Here is a 21,442-nt window from a genome sequence, read left to right as displayed (position 1 = left end):
GAATTGTCTATTTGTGCGTCTGTTCGCTTATTTATCTATTTATATTGCATATTTTGATATTTAGACCTACAGTCTCCCTATGACATGCTAATAACTGTTTTGATTCTACCCATCTACAAAACGTTTATATATTTCTAATTCACATATTTTGCTTGTATTTTTTATACTTGGGGAGTCAATAACAGCATTCGTTCACCCAAATGTGATAATAATGATTATAATCATTATTTTTATAGCCTCCGGAAATGGTTTTTTCGGTCGAGATTTCAAAATAGAAGTCCGCTCCGTGGTCACGTGACTCCTCTGTTTACAGACATCCGGAGTAACATGGAGGACACCGCTGGCAGTAATCCCCAATCTCTTGGATTTACAGAGAAATTAAAGTCTTGGCTCTCCTGGTCATGGACTTACGTGTGCTTCATCTGGTTCGGCATGGTGCTGATCATGATATACGTCCTGTGGAGCCCGCTGAAACTGCAGGAAACTCTCACCTCAGGTGAATTAATGCAACTGCTAGCTAGCTATTGTTAGCCTCCGGGTGTCTGGCTTTAGCTGACAGCAAGCGGGAGCTGTTACTGCTCTGACAGCCCGTTGTCCTGAGAGAGACAGAGGCGACTCTCTGGACACATGGAACTCGGGTATTTTCCGTACACACCGGCAGGCACTAGATGCAGCGTTTTACAACAATAGCGTGTAGTGTTTGCTGTCAGGATACACTGTGTTCCTGCTGTGTGTTCAAGTTTGCTGCTGTGGGTCTGATGTTTAAAAATACTCTGCTGCACACAACCGGAGACCGGTAGTAGGCTACTTCTGCTGCTACCTCTGCTTCGTGTTGCATGGCCACAGAAGAGGACATTAACTTCATATATAGTCGTGTCTTTGCTGCCTGGTACTAAAACTGACTGTCTGCTCTTCCTGTCCTTTCAGCCTCAGTGTTTTTAAACACGCTGACTCCTAAGTTCTATGTGGCTCTCACTGGAACCTCCTCTCTCATCTCTGGACTCATCCTAGTGAGTTATCTCCTCAGTATTTGGTTCCTTGCCCTATATATACATTTATTCATATTTTTCCTCTACCTGTGCTTTTGCTTCTGGTCACTGAAAGAATAGATTCCGAAATCATAAAGGCCATCTTAAAGCATTGTTAGGTGCTCCTATACATACAGCAGTGGTGTAGTCTAATTTGTTGCAGTGGGTATACTGCTGTGTAGGTGGGTACACTATTCATACCTGCATCACATAGACTATAGTTAGATTTGTAGTTAGTTTTGTTGTAGGCAGAGCAAGGCAAGGCAAGCCAGCTTTATTTATACATCACATTGTATACCAATGGGCAACTCAATGTGCTTTACATAAAAAAAACAACAACACACACACGTATACAATAAAAACAACATTAAAATGGAGCATAAAATATGAGTTTGCAGCGTGAAATATTGATTAGTATTAAAACAATTAAGAGGGTTTAGAGTGCAAATCCAATATTAGGATTTAAAGTTCTAAAAGAGTTCACATGAAAACATAAATGTTTTTTAACCTGGATTTAAAAATGCTTAGAGTTGAGTCTGATTTCAGTTCCACTGGTCGACCACATTTTAAGTGGATATACTGAGTATACCTGAGTATCACATAGACTACACCACTGACATACAGATATATATTTTCTTGCAGTAATCCTTCTTTCTTTTCATATTTGACATTAAATTATTCCTTACTTCCTACATAAGTGACGGGATAAAGCCTGTTATGTGGATTTTTTGTTTATCCAGCCTTGAATAGACACATCTTGAGAAGCATATTGTAATAAATCCTAATTCTCATGCAGAGGTGCAACAGAAGCCTAGTTTTACAGGGGCATCACTATTATTTATAAAGCCTTACTTAAAGCAGATATCAGTGGAATGTTTTTGTTAATATAAGTCCTAAATAGTCCTATTTTCCGTCAGCAATCACTTACATGAAGTATTTCAGCCTAAACACGAGTCTCTCCGTCACTCTGCTCTGCTGTAACCCGAGGAGAAAATTTTCCTTGTGGGATACAAGTGTTATCCAATGAGGAGAGAGAACGGCATGAAGGGCTGTGTGTGCAGCCAAGGGATGCGCGTGAATGTGGTGACGTAGCACGAGGACCAATTGATGCCTGACAAGGGCGGGGGCTGCTAACTCATGGTGCGTTCAAGGAAACTCGTACTTTGTGTTTTTCCTTCCTGTGAAGTCATACCAGTTCGATCTGGTACGAGTTCACGGGTCGGAAGTTACGAGTGGCCGTTATAGGGAACTTTCACAGACAACAGGACGGTAAAAACACGAGCTACGGGTTACCTGGAACGCTACCAAGTCGTAGTTGTGACTTGAAGCTGTAACTTACGGTTTCAAAAGCCTGCCTTGAACACAGCATTAGCCGAAACGGCCGTGCCACTGATATCTGCTTTAAAACCTATTGTAGTGTACACAGGGCACAGTGGCCCTATCACTGACCGTCTGTCAAGTATGTTGCCAACCTTATGTGTTCTCACCACAGATATTTGAGTGGTGGTATTTTCGCAAATACGGGACCTCGTTCATCGAACAAGTGTCTGTGAGCCACCTGCGTCCTCTCCTGGGAGGAGTGGAGAGCAGCTCCACGACCGGTCTGTTCTCATCAGTTAATGGAGAGGCAGAGCCCAGGCCCAGTGTCTCAGGTAAATATCTGTATAATACAATCCAAAACAGCAAGAGACTATTAATGATACTACACTACACTAATACGCTGACATCATCTTCTTTCTGCCAGAGTGTAAGGTCTGGAGGAACCCTTTGAATCTGTTCAGAGGAGCAGAGTATAACAGGTACGTGTGAGTTTTAGCAGTGTGACTTTTAGATATAATTACAGTTATAATAGATTATTCATAATGTAAAACTATCTCTCAAGGTGCATGCAGTGTCTTTGGTGCAAGAAAATGAATGCAAATTAATTTGATTGACTGTGTTTTTGTTGTGTTTTACTCTTGTGCACAACAGGTACACCTGGGTAACAGGGAAGGAACCCCTAACGTACTATGATATGAACCTGTCTGCTCAAGACCACCAGACCTTCTTCACAGGAGACACTCAGCAGTTAAGACCAGAAGATGCTGGTGAGTGTGAATCGCACACTGACAGTTTGTCTCCATTTCCATCATCTCTTTGCAAATGTTCATACACGGTAGCCTTTTGTGTGTTTTGTTGCTGTTGCTGTTGCGGTTGTGCAAATTCTGACTCGGATGCACACAGGTGAACATACTATAGGAGCATAAGGTCACATCTAAAATAAGCCTGAGATGATCATCTGATTACAGTGATGCAGAAAGCCTGGAGGGAGAGAAATCCTCAAGCCAGGATCAGGGCAGCTTACCAGGCCATAGAAATGAACCATGAGTAAGTCCTACTCTCACACAGATGCATATTATCACCTTCAATACTATCTGTTAAGCACCATCCATTACAAAATGAGAGTAAGTTTCTGAATTTAAGAGGTCATGGTCTCTTTATAGGTCATTTAATGTCTCCTACCGCAAATGAAAATGTAATGAAGGTGGGTTGTTGACTGTATATTCATGTGTGTCTTACTTTTGTGCAGATGTGCTGCAGCCTATGTACTTCTAGCAGAGGAAGAAGCCACAACTATCACAGAAGCTGAACGCCTCTTCAGAAAAGCATTAAGCATTGGTAAGCATGTATTTGAATTACGATAAGTAAAAACAAAGTAGCAGAAAGACAGCTAGCTAATTTATAATAAACCACATAGTGTATGTCCATAGCCACTTGTAGTAAAAAGCATTACAGAACATTACACAACTTTTACTCAAGACCACAAGATATAGTAAAAAGTCTGAGATCTATTTCTAATTCTATCAATGTTTCACACGTTTTTTTTTGTTTGTTTTTATTTGATTGAATGAAATTTGTTGTTTGCTATCCACAGCTGGAAAAGATATCAACTTACTGGTATACATTAAACGCAGACTGGCAATGTGTGCACGCAAGCTGGGACGGATTAAAGAAGCTGTGAAAATGATGAGAGATGTAAGTTTCCAGCTAATAGGTAGCTGCATCTAGTGTTTTTCACCTAATGGCATTACAGGAGTATTAAAAATGTATTCTAATGTATGATGTCTTACAGTTAATGAAGGAGTTCCCGCTGTTGGGAATGTTAAATATACATGAAAATCTCTTGGAGGCACTTCTAGAGCTCCAGGCGTATGCTGATGTCCAAGCAGTCCTTGCCAAATATGATGGTAAGACTGAGCCAAAATAAACATATGATTTATCCCGCATCACAGCTCAGTGTCATAGACTTTGCCCCAAATATGTAACGTGTGGATTATGTCACATGACCTAAGTCTCTCCTGCCACTGCAGACATCAGCTTGCCAAAATCAGCCACTATATGCTACACATCTGCACTGCTGAAAGCTCGGGCTGTGTCAGATAAGTATGTGCCTTTTTTGATTTTATGTTTCAAATATCTGTAAACACTGAATATTTGCATGTGACGAGGCCACCTGTGTACATGACTGCAATAACAGTAGGATATGTTTATATATACCGTATGTATAATATGAGGTGTGTTGTGGCAGGTTTTCTCCAGAGGCAGCGTCCAGGCGGGGACTCAGCACAGCAGAGATGAACGCTGTGGAGGCCATACACAGAGCCGTTGAGTTCAATCCACATGTGCCAAAGGTCAGTCATCAGATTAATGAGTGTGACGTAGAGTGTGCAGCAAAATCTCTCCATCACACTGATGTGATGTTGGGTTTTAAACTTGCATCTAACATCTGCCGTTAAAATGATTTTGCACTACAAGACTAAAAGACTTAAAAGACACCTGTGCATACACACCCCCCCCCCCTCACTGTGATTTTTAGGATTGGACAAAGCTGATACTTAACATTTCACATCATTATCATCCAGTCATCCTTACTTGGTCTCCAGACTTCATAACATTTCTGGATTAAAGGACAATTCCGGGCAAAATTCAACTCGGGGCTGTATTTTCCTAACATTTTAGGTCTAAAAGAAGGAATCTGAAGATTTTCAGTTTAATTGCTCCTGTTTTGCGGTAGTTGTGTCTGTCCCCACATCGCCACGGCAGCGATGAATGGGAGCGGATGCAAGTTCCGCTGCTTAGGCTGTTTACATCCCTCAAAGCCGCAATTTTTTCCCACAGACAGCGTCAGATGGCGACTCAAACATGCACCCAGAAGTTTATTTACTTCAAGCAAGCCGACATGTTTGTAAAACTAGATCTAATTCAAAGTCTCCCGGAGTCTCACGTGAGACCCAAGTTGACGCGCTCAGTGTGTTCACGTGCAGTCGGAAGCTCCCGTTTGTGTCATAAACACAGGAATATCAACTCTTTACTTGCTTGAAGTAAATACACTTCTGGGTGCATGTTTGAGTAGCCATCTGACGCTGTCTGTGGAAAAAAATTGCGGCTTTGAAGGATGTAAACAGCCTAAGCAGCGGAACTTGCATCCGCTCCCATTCATCGCTGCCGTGGCGATGCAGGGACAGACACAACTACCGCAAAACAGGAGCAATTAAACTGAAAATCTTCAGATTCCTTCTTTTAGACCTAAAATGTTAGGAAAATACAGCCCCGAGTTGAATTTGCCCGGAATTGTCCTTTATCATTTCACATCGTTATCATCCAGTCATCCTTACTTGTTCTCCAGACTTCATAACATTTCTGCATTAAAACATATTGTCATTTATGCAAGACGTCAAGAGAGTTTATTTGTCACAAAGATCATTGCAGTGAAATAAATGCAACTGCTATGATGAGAGTAGGATTGTCACATGACTGCCATGTGTAACAGTAATGCACAGGCAGACAGGTATGAAGTTCTCTCAGCATTAACCCAAGCCATGCTACTTACTGATTGGCCTGCAGGGGTCAGTGTATGATCATCATAACAGGAGCTGTCAACCCATTTTTACCACACCTGGAGTGCCCGTTGTTAATCATATGTGCATTTGCTTATTCTTTATCTGCTTGATTGATTTATATTTTTGTCGTTGTTTTAAATGAAACTAATTCTTTATTGTGCAGATAGGTTGGTTTAAACTTTAACTTTAGATCCCAAGAAAAAGTGAATATATAAAACATAGCAGCTATGGTGGTCACAATAATGCAGAGTGGGGTGTTCATCTTTAAACAGATGAAGCAGGACACACACTGGACCACACTGGGTATCCCTCTGGCCTTTCACATCACTGTTCCCACAGGATTAGATGTCGCACACTCACATGCACACACACACACACACACACGGCCGTACACAAGCAGTTGCAGCACAGTTTTGTCTTACTGTGGCCTTTGTAGTGTGGTGTTGTTTCATCTCGTGGACTCCTTTTCTGAGAGAGAGAAAGAGAATCAGTGTGTTTGTGTGAGTGGAGGGGGAGGCAGTGTAGACGTCAGCCAACACTTTGATCCAGCCTTTGATTTTAAAGTGAGGGCCCTCATCTTCAATGTCTTTCCAACTGCTCCCTCCCTATCCTGCCCAGAGGCAGCCGTCCTCTTGCCTCTCATCACGTACCCTCATCCTGTTTCTTATCCTCTCATGTTCCCTCATCCTCTCTCATCCCCTCTGTTTGAGCCAAACACAGTCTGAATATCACCCATCAATTCAAAGAAATGACTTCTGCAAGTGTAGGTGAGGAGTCAAATGACATTCAAATAGGAATTTGTTACAAATCCTTCACGTATGATTAGTGTTACATTCCTTGATTCGTGTTTGACTCAGACATCACATAACTACACAGGCCTCAAAGCAAAGTTGTGTTGAGTTTTCAGATATGAAAATATGCGCAGGGAAGGAGGGGTGTTGTTGCTTTGTGTTGTCTGACATGTCTGAATGATGGGAGCACCTGTGACTCTGGCCCTTAGACACGTCTGGTCTATTGTCCTCTTGTATAGATTTGACCTGGTTTCCCAAATAAGTGCAGACACTTTTCATGGTTTGGCAGAGTTTCCTATTTAATAGTGTGCTAACTAGTGAGATGCATCCGTTGGTGATTCATTCGTGGTTTTGAACATTATTTTATCAGGGTTAGGGTTGCTGCATAAAAAGTTGTTGACTTAGTAAAAGGTGGCAGCGACAGATAGTGAGGGTGGGGCTGATTTCCAGTCTTTCCAGTCCAGTCCAGTTTCAGCTATGAGGAAGACCCCCCCCCCCATATTGTCCCTGTAGATAAGAAATGATAATAAAACAAGGTATTAATTATTGAGATTTGTATCTGTACTACACTAGATGCCTTTTTTTTAAGTATAATTTTGGGGGCTTTTTTGCCTTTAATTGACAGGACAGTTGAGAGTGAGACAGTGGATCAATTCGCCTATCAGCTGTTTGGTGTAATAACTGCTGTTAATTCCAGATCAACTATTTTTTTCCCTAACAGCTGATGCATTGTAAATTTTTACTTTATATCCTGCACTTGAGCTGTTGTTATTTTGACACGGGACTTAGGCGGCGAAAATACGCTGATTAATTGTCCCCCATTCACAGTCTACTGTGTTTCAGTGCAGCACGATGCGCCGTTTATTTCTCATTTGGGGGGAGCAGAGACCGTTCTACTGCAGATATTATACTGGCCATTTGTACCTCATACAACCCCACTTCAAAAAAACTGAACCATGCCTTTAACTATTGTCAAAGTGCCAGGTGGGAGTCACGGCCCAGACTTTATTGTAACAGACTTGTTAAAGGATAATTACCGTTTATTACAATCTGGACCTTATTTCTAGCATAAAATATGATCATTTACTCACCCAGATAACTTTGGCAGCACGGGGCAGCCATAGACTGTAAAAATAATGGACGTAGCACCCGTGACGTCACCCATTGGTTTGGGGGAGTCTGTTTTGTGCCGCTACTACGGGGGTTTGAGCTGCGCCATGTTGGATTTTACTTGCCATATTTGGAGAGGTGCGGCGGTTAGCCGGCCGAGAACCCGCCCACTGGCCTCGAAGCAGCGGTCTCCGGACCTGTCATTCAACATTTCCGCGCCCTAATTGGCCAGAACTTTTAACCTAATAACAGTAAAACGGTAGAGTTAAAAAAAAATTCACCCCCCTCAGAGTGTGTGCGGGGGTAGAAACTATCGGTTGAGACGAAAAAAATAAAATGTACCAGGCTGTAAATATGTTTTTTTAAGCTGTAAAGTCGGCTATTTTAACATGGGGCTCAATTTGAGTTGCTCCCTTCTGGAGCCAGCCCCCAGAGGAAGCCGAGGGGATTGCAGTTTTTTGAACGCGGAAGTGAGCTTCACTTCTCAAACAGACAACTGCCCCCTTGGGGGCAGCGCATTTCAGCCTCTAAATAACACATTATCTGCCGTGAAACTTGTTCATTTCACCAATATTTTGTTATAATAGGCTAAGGCTAGTGCTATTCCCCTCTGAGTCCAGGCTGACCTGTTATCAACATCCGGGGTCTGTAGGTTGACCTACTGACCTCTGACTTGGATGATGTCATCTCCGACTGCGGTGCGGTGTGGCTTGTTGCTACCGCTAATGTTATGGTTAGTTTCTGCGTGTTTCTGACGTGTCAGAACAAAATGAGCAGCTGGACGAAGTTCAGCTTCCACAGGCTTCCTCTCCACAACCTGGACTCACTAAAGCTCCGGCTAGTTGCGCTAAAAATGGACCCGAATGCCGAAGCAGAATGATTATTATCAGAATGAGCCGGGCAACGGTCGGAGATGACATCATCCAGGTCAGAGGTTAGTAGGTCAACCTACAGACCCCGGATGTTGATAACAGCTAACCCCGAACTCAGAGGGGAATAGCACTAGCGTATCATAACAAAATATTGGTGAAATGAACGAGTTTCACAGCAGATAATGTGTTATTTAGAGGCTGCATTGCGCTGCCCCGTGTACTCGCATTATACGGATATACGCGGCTCTTGGCTGGATCTAATTCCGTCAGAACAACTTGTAATGACACCAAAGTTATCTGGGTGAGTAAATGATCGTATTTTATGCTAGAAATAAGGTCCAGATTGTAAAAAACGGTAATTATCCTTTAATGGAAGATCACCAGTTTGATCTCAATATCTGCAAGATGGGGAGCAGCAGAGGGCTGGTGGTTGCCCCTCCCTCATTGACCTCCCTTATGAGTTCCCCCTGAGCAGAAGTCTTAGCCCCCCACTGCTTTAGTAGGTGCTGCACAGTGACAAACAGATCGTATCTTCCAGGTGTGAATGTGTGTAACCGAGTGCGAATGGGGCTTTAAAAACTCAAGCAAAGGTCTATAGCCGTGCTTGATCCATCAGCTCAGTGAGCCACAGCAGTGCCTTGAGCTAAATGCAAAACATTATAATTGTAACATTTTCACAACAGCACAAAAAAAGTGCAGTTGATTTTGACCGGATGATGGCGCAAGAGGAAAAAGTCGAGGGACCACCAACGTTAACGCAGTTCAATCCGAGGGGAACAGGAATTAGACGGTCATCAAAGTCAGTAGGATTTGTCCTCTTGGCACCATGAATATCTGTGCCAATAGTTGTTGAGATATTTCAGCGGCGGATTGATCCACCGACAGATCTGCTGCCTGGCACGGTTATTAAAAACTACCCGGTAGCCTCTGCCCCACTTGAACAGGTGGATTAATGAAAGACCATTGTTAGGTCAAGCATTAAGTTTGTGTGTGTGCTATCAAGCATGCCAAGGGGCTTATATGTGAATATCATGCAAGGCTACATCACATGAGCTCATTCAAACTGCTCAAAAGGCTATACACACACTAAACCCACATCGACTCCCACAGCTGTTTGAGTGCGCACCACCCTCCTCCCTCATGACCCCTTTCCCTCTTTCCCTCAACAGCTCTCCATCTTGCTCCTATTTTCCATCTTCTTCCTCGCCCTTTTCCTCCCTTCAGTTTTCCCTCATCCCCTCATCTTCTTGTCCTTTTCTATTTATCCTCCCCTCTTCCACCTCCGCCCTTTTTTCCATCTGTCTGTCCATTCCAATCAGGCTCCCCACGAGCCGGTGGTTAAGAAACTGACAGTTTGTCGGACGCCTGGATAGCTGATCAAGTGTTCCTGCTACCTGAATCTGCTTTACATTTACATTTACCACCACTTCAGTCCATACTCATTCATTTTTGGAGAAGTCGGAGCCACCCGATCCCATCTACCTCGCTAGTTTACTCCACTTTGGAGGGCGGTTTCTCATCTCACCCCATTCTGGTTGACATGCTCTCGTCGAGATCGCCTGTCAAGACTCAGAAATGCAGACCGTTTTTTTTAGTTTACCCCTGAAATTGGCTATTTGGTTTCTGAATTGCAGTCTTGTGTTTGCTGTGAATTAAGATGGATGAGGTTTGATCCAGAGAAGAAAAAGGAGCTAGTTGCAAATTGCCCCATCCCAGCTCACTTTAGGACAAACGTTGCGTGTTTTCTGCCACCCTCCACCCTCTCAGCCGAAGCCGGAGAAGTAGCAGCGTTTACGGACTATGAAATTCTTAATCTTTGTTTGTGTTCCTTGAAGCCAGCACCTGTTTATGTTCTTTCGCTGTAAATGTGTGCGTTTGACTTGACTGGTACGGAGAGGACTACAAGGCTGATGTCATTGTTGCCTTGTGTGTCCCATTGTGCAAAGGCAAAGTGCCGCAGATTAGAATCAGAAGGCAGTTTATGAGTTATGCTCTGGGCTTATGACTGCCCAGGGATAAAAGGAGAACACATGAAACTCAATCCCTTCATCAAAGAGGCGACAGGGAGTGGGGAAGCAGACCGAAGAACGAGAGAGGGTGGGTGGATGGGGGTTGGGGTTAGAGGAGGGGGGCGGCCCAGCACAGAGGACTGAGGTGTCACCATTTCTAATGCCGTGGCATGCGAGGAAGGACAGCTGAGCGGCCGGTCTCTGTAAATGGTTAATCTTAAAACACAGAGGACCCAGACCTACATGAATGCCGTACACTGTCCTCTCATTATCAGCAACAGACCGACACTGAGGGACAATGTTTACACGAATCTGTAAAATACAAATTAGCCACAAGGCTTTCGTTCAACTTTTCATGTATTTCCCACTCTAATGAAATTTGATGTAAGGGGTCAGAGACGGATAAAGGTTAGCAAGATGAGCAATTCAAAAATATCTTTAAAGAAAATGTTTTTTAAAAGCATCAGATTTGTTCCTATGTACAATTTGTAGTGGGTTTTATGTCATTTGAAATGAGATTTGAACCATTTTTTAACAATGGTAAGACTGAATGCCCCTGAAAATGTCAAATGGTGTAACCACAAAAGAACGATCAATATTCAATATTTGATCCACCTACAGTGGACTTAAGTGTACTTATTTTCTTTTGAAAACATAAATTTGGAATAGATTTTTTTTCGCTGTGTTTCTATATTTAAATTTTAATGCATTTTGGAAACACTGAGCAGGACTGATCCTAAAAACACCTAATTTATTCTAAATAATTTGACAAATGATGTCAAATTTGTCAAGAAACATAGTGTTGCATTGCAAAAGTGAATTATATTTATTCCACATTTGAGTCCACATTTATTTTCCTTTTATAGGCACAGTTTTATGAAATAATACTGGTTACACCACTTGACATTGGTTTGCATCACGTCATTAACCCGTAAAATGAATGCTATAGTAGTTAGAGTAGCAGTGGTTTCTTATTTTGAGCTGGCTTCCCTCCTCAATGCTGATGCATTGAAGACGGATGATGGTGATTTGTGCAGAGAATAGAGGAGACCAAAACGGTGATGATGAAGATGGAGGCAGACAGTCAAGTGTCTTGGCTGGAGCAGCAGAGAGAGCTGATTTGAGAAACAGGACAAGTGAGGAGGGTGAAACAGGCAGCTTCTGGCTCTATCCAGCAGCCGATTCCTTGCACTGACTACAAAGGCTGTTGGGATGGAAATAGAAGAGGCTGGAAGACAGGATTAGTCCACTGGCATTGCTGAATGAAGAGGAGAAAGATAAGAGGAGGTTCTCACCTGCAGTTGGCAGCTTTATTGAGCCTCTCTACGCATTAGGGCGAGATACTGAGGAGGTGGTGAGGGAGGATGCTCTGAGCCTGTGATGCTGAGGAGAGTGAGGGAAAATTATGACTGAGGAATAGGAGATAAGAAAGAATATATTTTGTAGAATTACAAAGTTTTATGTGTGAGAGTGAACTGTCTGTGTTGTCTCAAATGTTCCCTTCAAGGGATGAATGACAACACAGGCTAAAGTTGATGGTCAATTCAGTGAGGTTGAATGTCCACCAGTGTGAGACCGTGAGGAGAGGAAGATGATGCTTGATGATTTCAGACTAGGGATGTCACAATTACTTGTTTTCACAATTAATCACGGTATTAAACGCCACAATTAATTGATCGTAAAGATTCCTAAATACTGTCACTTTCCGAAAAAGATTATGTCGGAACCGTATTGGCATGGCAGCTGTGCACCAAAGTAAAGGTAAATGCACAGATACTGGTCCATACGTAACATTGAATTGATAGGAATTTAAATGCTAGATCAGTGTAATTTGTAATAATAATAAAAAAAATTAAAACTAACTTAAACATTTGGTATAGATGACTTATATATTTCAAACACTTTAATAATTGGTCATATTTTAATAGATACTTTGTGGAAATAATTAGTAATGTAATTATATTTTGACTACCGGTATGGACAACGAGGAGTTTCTATTTGGTTATAAAAAAGTCTCACGTTAATGTGGATGAATCTACGCTACCCACACTTGTTAATGGGCCCATTTTCGATAAATATATCGTTTTGTCTCTATCGTTATTTTGTTATTATTAGTGGTGGCGGAAATGCTGGTCGAGCCGACCAGCGTTTCTTTACTTTCGGTTTTGTGGCGAGTCATGAGAATAACGCCGCCGAATCGCCGTTTATGGTCGGAACTACGACGGTATGTGATCGTCTTCGAACCTCTGACTTTAATTCTTGATGAATGAAAACATGAGTCTGTCTTGCGCCGGTCAAAGAATTTCACGGTGCGCACGGAGGCTCATGTGTAGTGTGTGAAAACGCTTCGCTTTTCCAAAACTCCTCGTTGTCCCTTTAATAGTGTTTGAAATTAATTGATGCATAATAATCATGATAATCGTAATACCGTGATTATCTCTCTGACAATAATCATACCTAGAAAATCTGTAATCGTGACATCCTTAAGAGTGGTGGTCGAGCAGGTTTGTTCAAGCAATAAAGGTAAGGAGTGTGAGTGATACAGTACAGGTGAGGGTGGATTATTACCAGGTTAGAAAGCTAGATGTAAAACGATGAAGAGCCTGGGCATGCAGTAAACATCATCTGAGACTGGAGACAGAGGGTAAGGCAGGGGGAGATGGGTGAAGCAGCGTGGTCTGGCTGGCTGGAGAGATGGATGGATGGATGGCTGGATGGCTGAGCCTGTGACCATGGAGGGGATTAGACAGGATTAGCTGTGGGGTAACCTTCCCAAAGTGTCAGTCTGAGATCCAGAGCACTGTGAAGCTGGCCGCCTGGGAATCCAGCCCAGGGGGCCCCAGCCCGCCACATGGGTTTTGTTTAACACCGAGTCCTGCCACACTGGGCACCACAGACATAAATCACACAGAATGGCAGGTTCATCAAAGTCACTATGCATCCATTAATGACTTACACATTGGCAAAGATGGGCTTTATTCGGAATTGAATAATGCAGGAAAGCAGAGCTTGATATTCCCTCAGTGTTATTCCTGAATGCTTGTGTGGTGTCAGGCAGCAGACCTGGTCTATAGGTTGTAACTCTGGGATGTGGGCCTTTGTCAGCACAGTGAACCGACTGACTCACTGGGACAAACTTACACAGTAGGGAGAGAGGGGAGGGGTGAGCGGGGGATGTTACACATTCATGGAATGAATGTACTGTACTGTAACAATAACACACACACACACAGAGTTGGAGAGCTTTTCCCTCCCACCTTGAACAATTGCAAAATAAGACTCTCAACAAATACCTCACATGAAAAGAGAAATGTTTTCAGTGTGCAGGGAGTTTGCCAGAGGGAATTTCACAATATGATGAGAGTAAGCAAAGTGCTGACTGAGAAACAAGTAGGAAATGTGAATGAAACGTTAAAGCTGCCTGCGGTAAACTATGACCACAAGGGGGCAGTCACCTTTTCTTTTCTTTTTTTAACAATGCTGATTTTAACACAATTTAAGTTGTTGTCTTATTTAACTTTCTTCTTCCCCTTGATGATAAATAAATTACTGTCTTTTCAAGTCCTCCTTCTCACCAAAGTAAAGCTAATTTATATGTTCTATGTGATAAAAGAGTGTGTAGAGGGACATAGAAAGGGCATTTCCAGTCGTAATCAATGTTTACCTCAGATATCAGGTCACAAATTTGCGGAATTTTGATTTAATTTACCGGTAATTGTAAAACAAATTTTAAAATTTCAATGATGGTCAAAAGGACGTTACTTGCGACCACAGAACAATTTTAAAATTAGTCCAGAGTCCATTAATGAACATTGAAAAAACTGGAAATGCCCTTTAAAATACAATGCTCAGATGTATTTACACTTGCCATAATTGACTGTGCGGATTTTTTGGGATCATGAACGCAGAGTTAAAGGACAATTCTGGGCAAATTCAACTCTGGGCTGTATTTTCCGAACATTTTAGGTCTAAAAGAAGGAATCTGAAGATTTTCAGTTTAATTGCTCCTGTTTTGCGGTAGTGGTGTGTCTGTCCCCGCATCGCCACGGCAGCGATGAATGGGAGCAGATGGAAGTTCCGCTGCTTAGGCTGTTTACATCCCTCAAAGCCGCAATTTTTTTTCCACAGACAGCGTCAGATGGCTACTCAAACATGCACCCAGAAGTTTATTTACTTCAAGCAAGTCAACGTGTTTGTAAAACTAGATCTAATTCAAAGAGTCTCGCGCGAGACCCAAGTTGACGCGCTCTGTGTGTTCACGTGCAGTCAGAAGCTCCCGTTTGTGTCATAAACACAGGAGTATCAACTCTTGACTTACTTGAAGTAAATAAACTTCTGGGTGCATGTTTGAGTAGCCACCTGACGCTGTCTGTGGAAAAAAATTGCGGCTTTGAGGGATGTAAACAGCCTAAGCAGCGGAACTTGCATCCGCTCCCATTCATCGCTGCCGTGGCGATGCGGGGACAGACACAACTACCACAAAACAGGAGCAATTGAACTGAAAATCTTCAGATTCCTTCTTTAAGACCTAAAATGTTAGGAAAATACAGCCTCGAGTTGAATTTGCCCGGAATTGTCCTTTAAAGAAAACACGTGCTGCACATTCCCTGTGTTTCATATAGACTTACTGTAAGTCGGCGGTTTGAACTTTTGTCACAACAGTATTAAGTGCAGCTATTATACCAGTCACTACTGCTATGCTTTGCCAAGTCGACAAGCCCAATGACATCTACATACTGGGTGTATACTGAAGGCAACTCTTGTGTTTCTTCCTCTTCTGTTCTTTAGTACTTATTAGAGATGAAGAGTCTGATCCTGCCTCCAGAGCACATCTTGAAGAGAGGTGACAGTGAAGCAGTGGCATACGCATTTTTTCACCTGCAACACTGGAAGAGGGCAGAGGGAGCCTTAAACCTACTACACTGCACCTGGGAGGGCAGTACGTATCACTTCTACCGTCTCTGTTGTACACCACTGCCTTGAATATTAAGTCTCATTTATTAAACCCACGTCTTATAGCCTGGACTTTATAAAAAAAAAAACTACTTTTTGCTCAACTTCTTTTCAACCCCTGTGTAAGTTCACAGTCACTACTGTACAGTATTTTAATCTAGCCGGTCCAAATTATGTTGTCATAGGTTTTGTATGCACAACACACCCAGAAATACTCTTATTTCTCATTGTACAGGAATGAGATCATTCCTCACAGGAAGACTGTTATTGTTATATTTTATTAGGATGTTAGCATCTTGTCACTTTGTACAATATTTTGCTACTTGAGTCGATGTACTGAATATTGTGTCAACAGTGTTATCAGTGATGTTGTCCGTGATATTTTCTTATAATGTATTGTAAGGTCATACTCTTTTGTTTGTGTTCCAGCCTTCCGGATAATTCCTTATCCATTGGAGAAGGGTCACCTGTTTTACCCTTACCCAGGATGCACAGAAACAGCAGATAGGGAACTACTGCCCTGTAAGTAAAATAGCCTGATAGCTGGTTTAAATAATCATCCTCTCATTATTTAAAACTCTTTGAAATGCTTCTCTCTTGTTTGTCTCACTTTGTCGTGCTCCCCCTTTCTTCCCTGTAGCTTTTCACGAGGTGTCCGTGTACCCAAAGAAAGAGCTTCCTTTCTTCATCCTCTTCACAGCAGGCCTTTGCTCCTTCACTGCCATACTGGCCATGCTCACACATCAGTTCCCCGAGCTCATGGGTGTCTTTGCCAAAGCAGTAAGTACTGTGACCAAACTAGTTTAAGTAAGACCTGTGAGTAAGGTTTGGGTAACCGGTTATGTCTTTGGTATAGATCTCTGACTTAGTCCCTTTTTCATATCTGTGTTTTAAATTGTTGTTTGTAACCTGAGCCTTTTAACCCCTGTTGCAATCGCAGCTTTCCATCATTGTCCGTAACACTGGACACTCATGGGAGTCGTAAGTCAGCGTTTCCCGCCAAAACAAGCTGCAGTCCAGCTCGCACTGTAACAGTAACCACAGCTCGACGACGCAGCCTTATCAGCACAGCAAACATATCAGTGCGACTTACAGCCTTAAAGGTTTAGCAACTTAAAATGCATGACTTCCTCTTGCTGTTTATTTATTAAGAAGTGCTGTGTTAACTGTTTTAGCCGGTTTGGCAAACTCTTTTTTCTCGGCTAATCCTTTGTTTATGGTCATCCTGTTTGTCAGGGCCTGCCTGCCTTTACAGAGACTCGACGCCGCAAAAACAAGAGCACAGAGAACATCTAGTGCTCTTCCTTTTTGTTATGGGAAAGATTGGGCGTAGATAGAAGTTTTACAGCAGGGCAGAGCCTGGTTTGTGTAATGTTCAGATGGAGTACATGAAAACCATTGAGGGAGGAACACAGAGGTCCTCACTGTCTTCTGAGGAAAAACACATTTCTCTGTATCTGCTGCTCTTGAAAAGAAAATCCAAGCAAGACTAAGCAGCACTGGTGGTGGTGGTTATGGAAAGTCTGGCTTGCCTTTATTTATGGAGGGCAGATACGTATAGTAGTTGAGTATATTTCATATATTAAATGGGATTAGAGAGCACTTAATTTGTACTGGTCTGGCCAGGATGAAATGTCCCCTTATGAGACTATTAAAGTGTCAAGTGTATCAAGCACACCTCAAGTAGTTTCAGCGAGAAACCATGTTGTAATATTTCAGAAGACATCTTGCTGATGCTCGATGACCTAAATCACTAACACATGAATTTGAAATGTTCCATTATACACATACCTAATGTCATATACTGTATATCCCAGATCTTACACCTAGATCTTATAGATTTATATACGTTCTGCTGATAATTATAAAAACATAAGGAATCATGTTGCTTCTCATGTTCTAAATAGAGTATTTTGCTTTGTTTTATCCAATATTACAGCTGCCAACATACTTGGTATCATCAGATGTTTAAGTACATGTGCTCAGGAGAAGATGTGTAATAATAATGCAAACAAGATATGCAACAAACATTTTGTGCTCATCCTACCAGCTCTAAAAGATGAGTGTTTTAAATTGTACATGTAGATTCCCTTTAACCAAAACAATTGTTCTTCAAAAGTTGATTTATTTATTTTATTTATTTGTTTTACTTTGGGTCCAAACTACTGTTTCCACTGCAACACTCACACATACTAGTTAGGTTAGGTTATTAAATAAATTGTCACCATTTATTAAACCAAAACAGAGAGGATGAAAGTGTAAATCGTGGTTGATATAAACTGGGAAAATGGGATAAACGTAATCAGCCGTTAGGACTGTTTCTACAAATTTAATTCCAACAACTAAGACATAATTAAGCTTCTGGATGACATGTTCAGATACTATGTTCAGCTGTACACTGCCTGACTGCTCCTCAGATGGATATTGTGAAAGATTATTAAATGTAAGAGCACTACTCATCTTAATTGTTTCTTTCCAAAAAAAAAGACAACAGACAGTCAAATCAAAACTGAAAGTGATCCAAATGTTTCATAATTTTCCTTTGGATCATATTGTTTGTAATAAGGAAACTGTGGCTTTGAGATAAAACATGTAACATTGTGTTAGTGAAATTGTGCGCTAGTTATCTTTTGAGGATTGCATGAAGTGTTTTATTTAAATATTATCTTAGAGAAGGAAAAAGTTTGTCCTAACATTCAACTGAATTCTCATTCTGCGTTTTATCTCTCCCAGTTCTTCAGCACACTCTTTGCACCCCTGGGTTTCTTCGCAGACAAGATGGAAAGCTTCATGCCGGCCAGTTTTTGGCACCAGCTGACTCGAATCTGACCCCATCTCACACACATGCACACAGCGTACACAAAGACACACACACACACACACACACACACGCACGCACACCAATACCACTCCAAAACCCTCAGACAAAAAGTGTTTGCTCTCCTGTCTTCAGCATTACTGTCCACTTGCTGCACTGTTACTGATTATGTTGGCTGAGGTTGTATCAACACGGCAATACCACTCTTAAGATGCTCTCCCACACTGTTCCAGCAGCCAGAGCTTTTCCAAGAACACATTTCAAGGGTACTATTTGCAGTGATTTGAGGGCCGTTCTTTTGTCACAGTGTTAACACAAAATTTTTCAGTATCCCAGATAGCGTGACTTTGAAATTGGTGCAAAAATCCAACTAGGAATTTTTGAGAGGACTTGTCTATGTATTCACAATTGTAAATTGAATTATAAATAAAGCAAAAACTGCATGTTATTATATCCCATACCCCCAAATGGGTTATTTGGGATGGGAACTTGCAGTATGTGTCCTATACCTACCCTCTGTTCCCCACAGTCATCCACCCAGGCAGATTTAAAAGTCTGAGAGACCTCCTAAAAACAGATCTGTGATTTACAGCCTCGGAGTGGCTGCAGTGTATACAACACCTCTGCAGCTCAACAGTTGTTACCATGGCATGACATCTCAGCACTATATCACTGCGGCACTGACCGCCCCCGCAACATGGAAAACGCAAATGGGATCATTACTCTGTCACAGCATGGCCTCTCATGGCATCACTCATTTCTTCTGATTGCACTTACAGACCGTCATAAGTCAGTGTTCTGGTCAACCAACAAACAACACTTGCAGAGAGGCACCAGGTAACAGCAGACAGACTGAGAATCACACAGCACAGTCAATGTAACAAACAGCTGTAACTGGGTTGGTTGGCTCTAAAAGTCCTGCCTCTGTGAAAAACTGACTTTTCTCTGTTTTATCACATTAAACAAGCTGAGATACCAGAGTCACCTTGTTGTAAAGTATAATGTAAAAACTATCTGATAATATAACAACCTCACAGAGACAAATGTGCCTGGAATGAAATTGTAACAAAGCCTGTTAATGTAATATACTGTTTATCCATATTCTCCACCATAGAGATACAGTAAAACTGTAATGAATGTAATATTTTAAGTTTATTAAAAAACAAACAAACAAAAAACATCTACATTGATGTATAGTAGTATTGTGATGTCACATTGCAACAATTTATTATCTGTATTAACAGGTTTTATTACATTTTAAACCACTGGACTTGGACATGTTTGTTCTACTTTGTCAGGTTATGTTACTTGATTGTTATTACATTATCGGCAGCTATCATAATCTACAGCTCATACCTCAGGATAAACTGAGAGTAACATTGTTCTGACAATGTGATAATGAAGTGCCTTTTTTAATACATCAATCTCACTAACTAAACACAACAATTTGGCGTTTACAGTATTGATTTCAAGTTCAGAGCCATTTTTGATGGATAAAAGTGAATAAAAATTCAAAATAATCCAGTTATTAAGAGTGTCCAATGGTAAGCATCATTAGATTTACCAACTATGTGACAATGGGAAACATGCTGTACATGCACAGGATAAAAAGTAATGGCACATACAGTATATGTGTATATTGTATATTGATAAAACACTGATCTACTCTAAACTACAAAGATCCAGTTTAGCGCCTCACTCTAGCCTGTAATATTTGTCTGTTTAAATTCTTGACACTGTATTTATGCCGTTTTTGTGAAGGTGAAATGTACATGTACATGCTGAAGACAGGAGAATGTCTGAACAACTATTAACTACCCTTGCGGTGAGTTTGAAAGTAAAACACAATAAATTACTCTTTCAGTGCTATTTTCTTGTCTGTCGTTTGTGTCTGCTTTATTCCAGAGGTCCTCAATTTTGTAAGTAACTATTGCTATTTTCAACATAAAGTGAGAGACATAAATACTGGTCTTTGTGAGTCAAACATCTTTTCCACTCTTTTAAAATCATTATTCACATGGAGTCAGTGTCTTGTTCAAGGACAGACTACTCAGCGTTCATGCTGCTCCTGGACTATATAAAGCTGAGAGCCATCATGCCCATCATTATGATTATACCACTCTGCCACCATCAGCAGATGGTTTACTCGGCATGTTCCCAGTGAACCACTGGTGCCATAATCATACTCTATACACTCACGCTTAAGTGGCGAGCTGTAGTAATGAAAATCGCTATCGAGTACTGTTGACAGGTGCTCAAGTGTTTGCTCTCAGTGTCAGAGCGTGTTTCATGCAGCATGTTGAAACTTGTACATGCTCACTGACCTCCATGGCAGGGTGCTTCAAAGTCAAAGTGAAGATTATGGAAAAGAGAGAGGCCAAACATAACATTCTGAACAAGGGAGATGCTTTATACAAGTCTTATTTTACCTACTGCTACACTTTATTGATAAGTCATAATGTAACCCTCCCCAGGACAGTGAAGAGGAAGAGAAAATAAATCAAAATGATCATTGGAGTTATATGATTGTATGGGATTGTATGGGAAAGCTGCAAACAGGTGATGTCCATTGTTCCAGAAACACTTCAAAATCTTTAGAGGAAAGATCAGGTGAGAGAGTTGACAGACTAAAGAGTTTGAATTCCTGCTACCAGCCCAGTAAGATCACCAGCATAATGAACTCTTGTGGCCTGGGACCTGTGCCAGTTGTGTCCCTGAAGGTCACACAGACTGTGTTGAACTCACAGTCTAGTTGAACTTCACACCCTGCTCTCATGGTGAGGTGTGTTATGTCTATCCATGGCTCTGAGTCCTCTCCAAGACAAGTGTAGCTATGACCTGGTTTGGTATGTGTAATGTTAAGTGTTGTAAATTGTGTCTTATGTCCTGATGAACTGTGTTAATAAGCTGAAGGTCACAGGTTAACTTGACAAACAAAAATGTCTTATTTTCTTTACTCGATCTAGAATAAGACCCTTGAT

The 21,442-nt window shown here is 41.5% G+C and overlaps 1 protein-coding gene across 1 annotated transcript; it reads left to right on the top strand.

Moving 5' to 3' along the window:
* Positions 1-309: 309 nt before the first annotated feature.
* LOC146988049 (suppressor of tumorigenicity 7 protein-like) lies at positions 310-20,334 on the top strand. Its single transcript, XM_085777674.1, has 15 exons — positions 310-496; positions 928-1,010; positions 2,521-2,680; positions 2,773-2,827; positions 3,000-3,115; positions 3,317-3,395; positions 3,598-3,686; positions 3,943-4,043; positions 4,141-4,255; positions 4,379-4,451; positions 4,597-4,699; positions 15,479-15,629; positions 16,073-16,165; positions 16,284-16,423; positions 18,377-20,334. The coding sequence occupies exons 1-15, from the start codon at positions 328-330 to the stop codon at positions 18,470-18,472; spliced, it is 1,623 nt and encodes a 540-aa protein (XP_085633800.1). The 5' UTR covers positions 310-327; the 3' UTR covers positions 18,473-20,334.
* Positions 20,335-21,442: the final 1,108 nt, after the last annotated feature.

Source organism: Trachurus japonicus, chromosome 5 (genome assembly GCF_045865225.1).
Source record: "Trachurus japonicus isolate A0001 chromosome 5, Traja_1.0".
Taxonomy (NCBI): Eukaryota; Metazoa; Chordata; class Actinopteri; order Carangiformes; family Carangidae; genus Trachurus; species Trachurus japonicus.
Note: the sequence above shows the minus strand (reverse complement) of the source record. Positions and strands in the feature narration are given on the sequence as shown.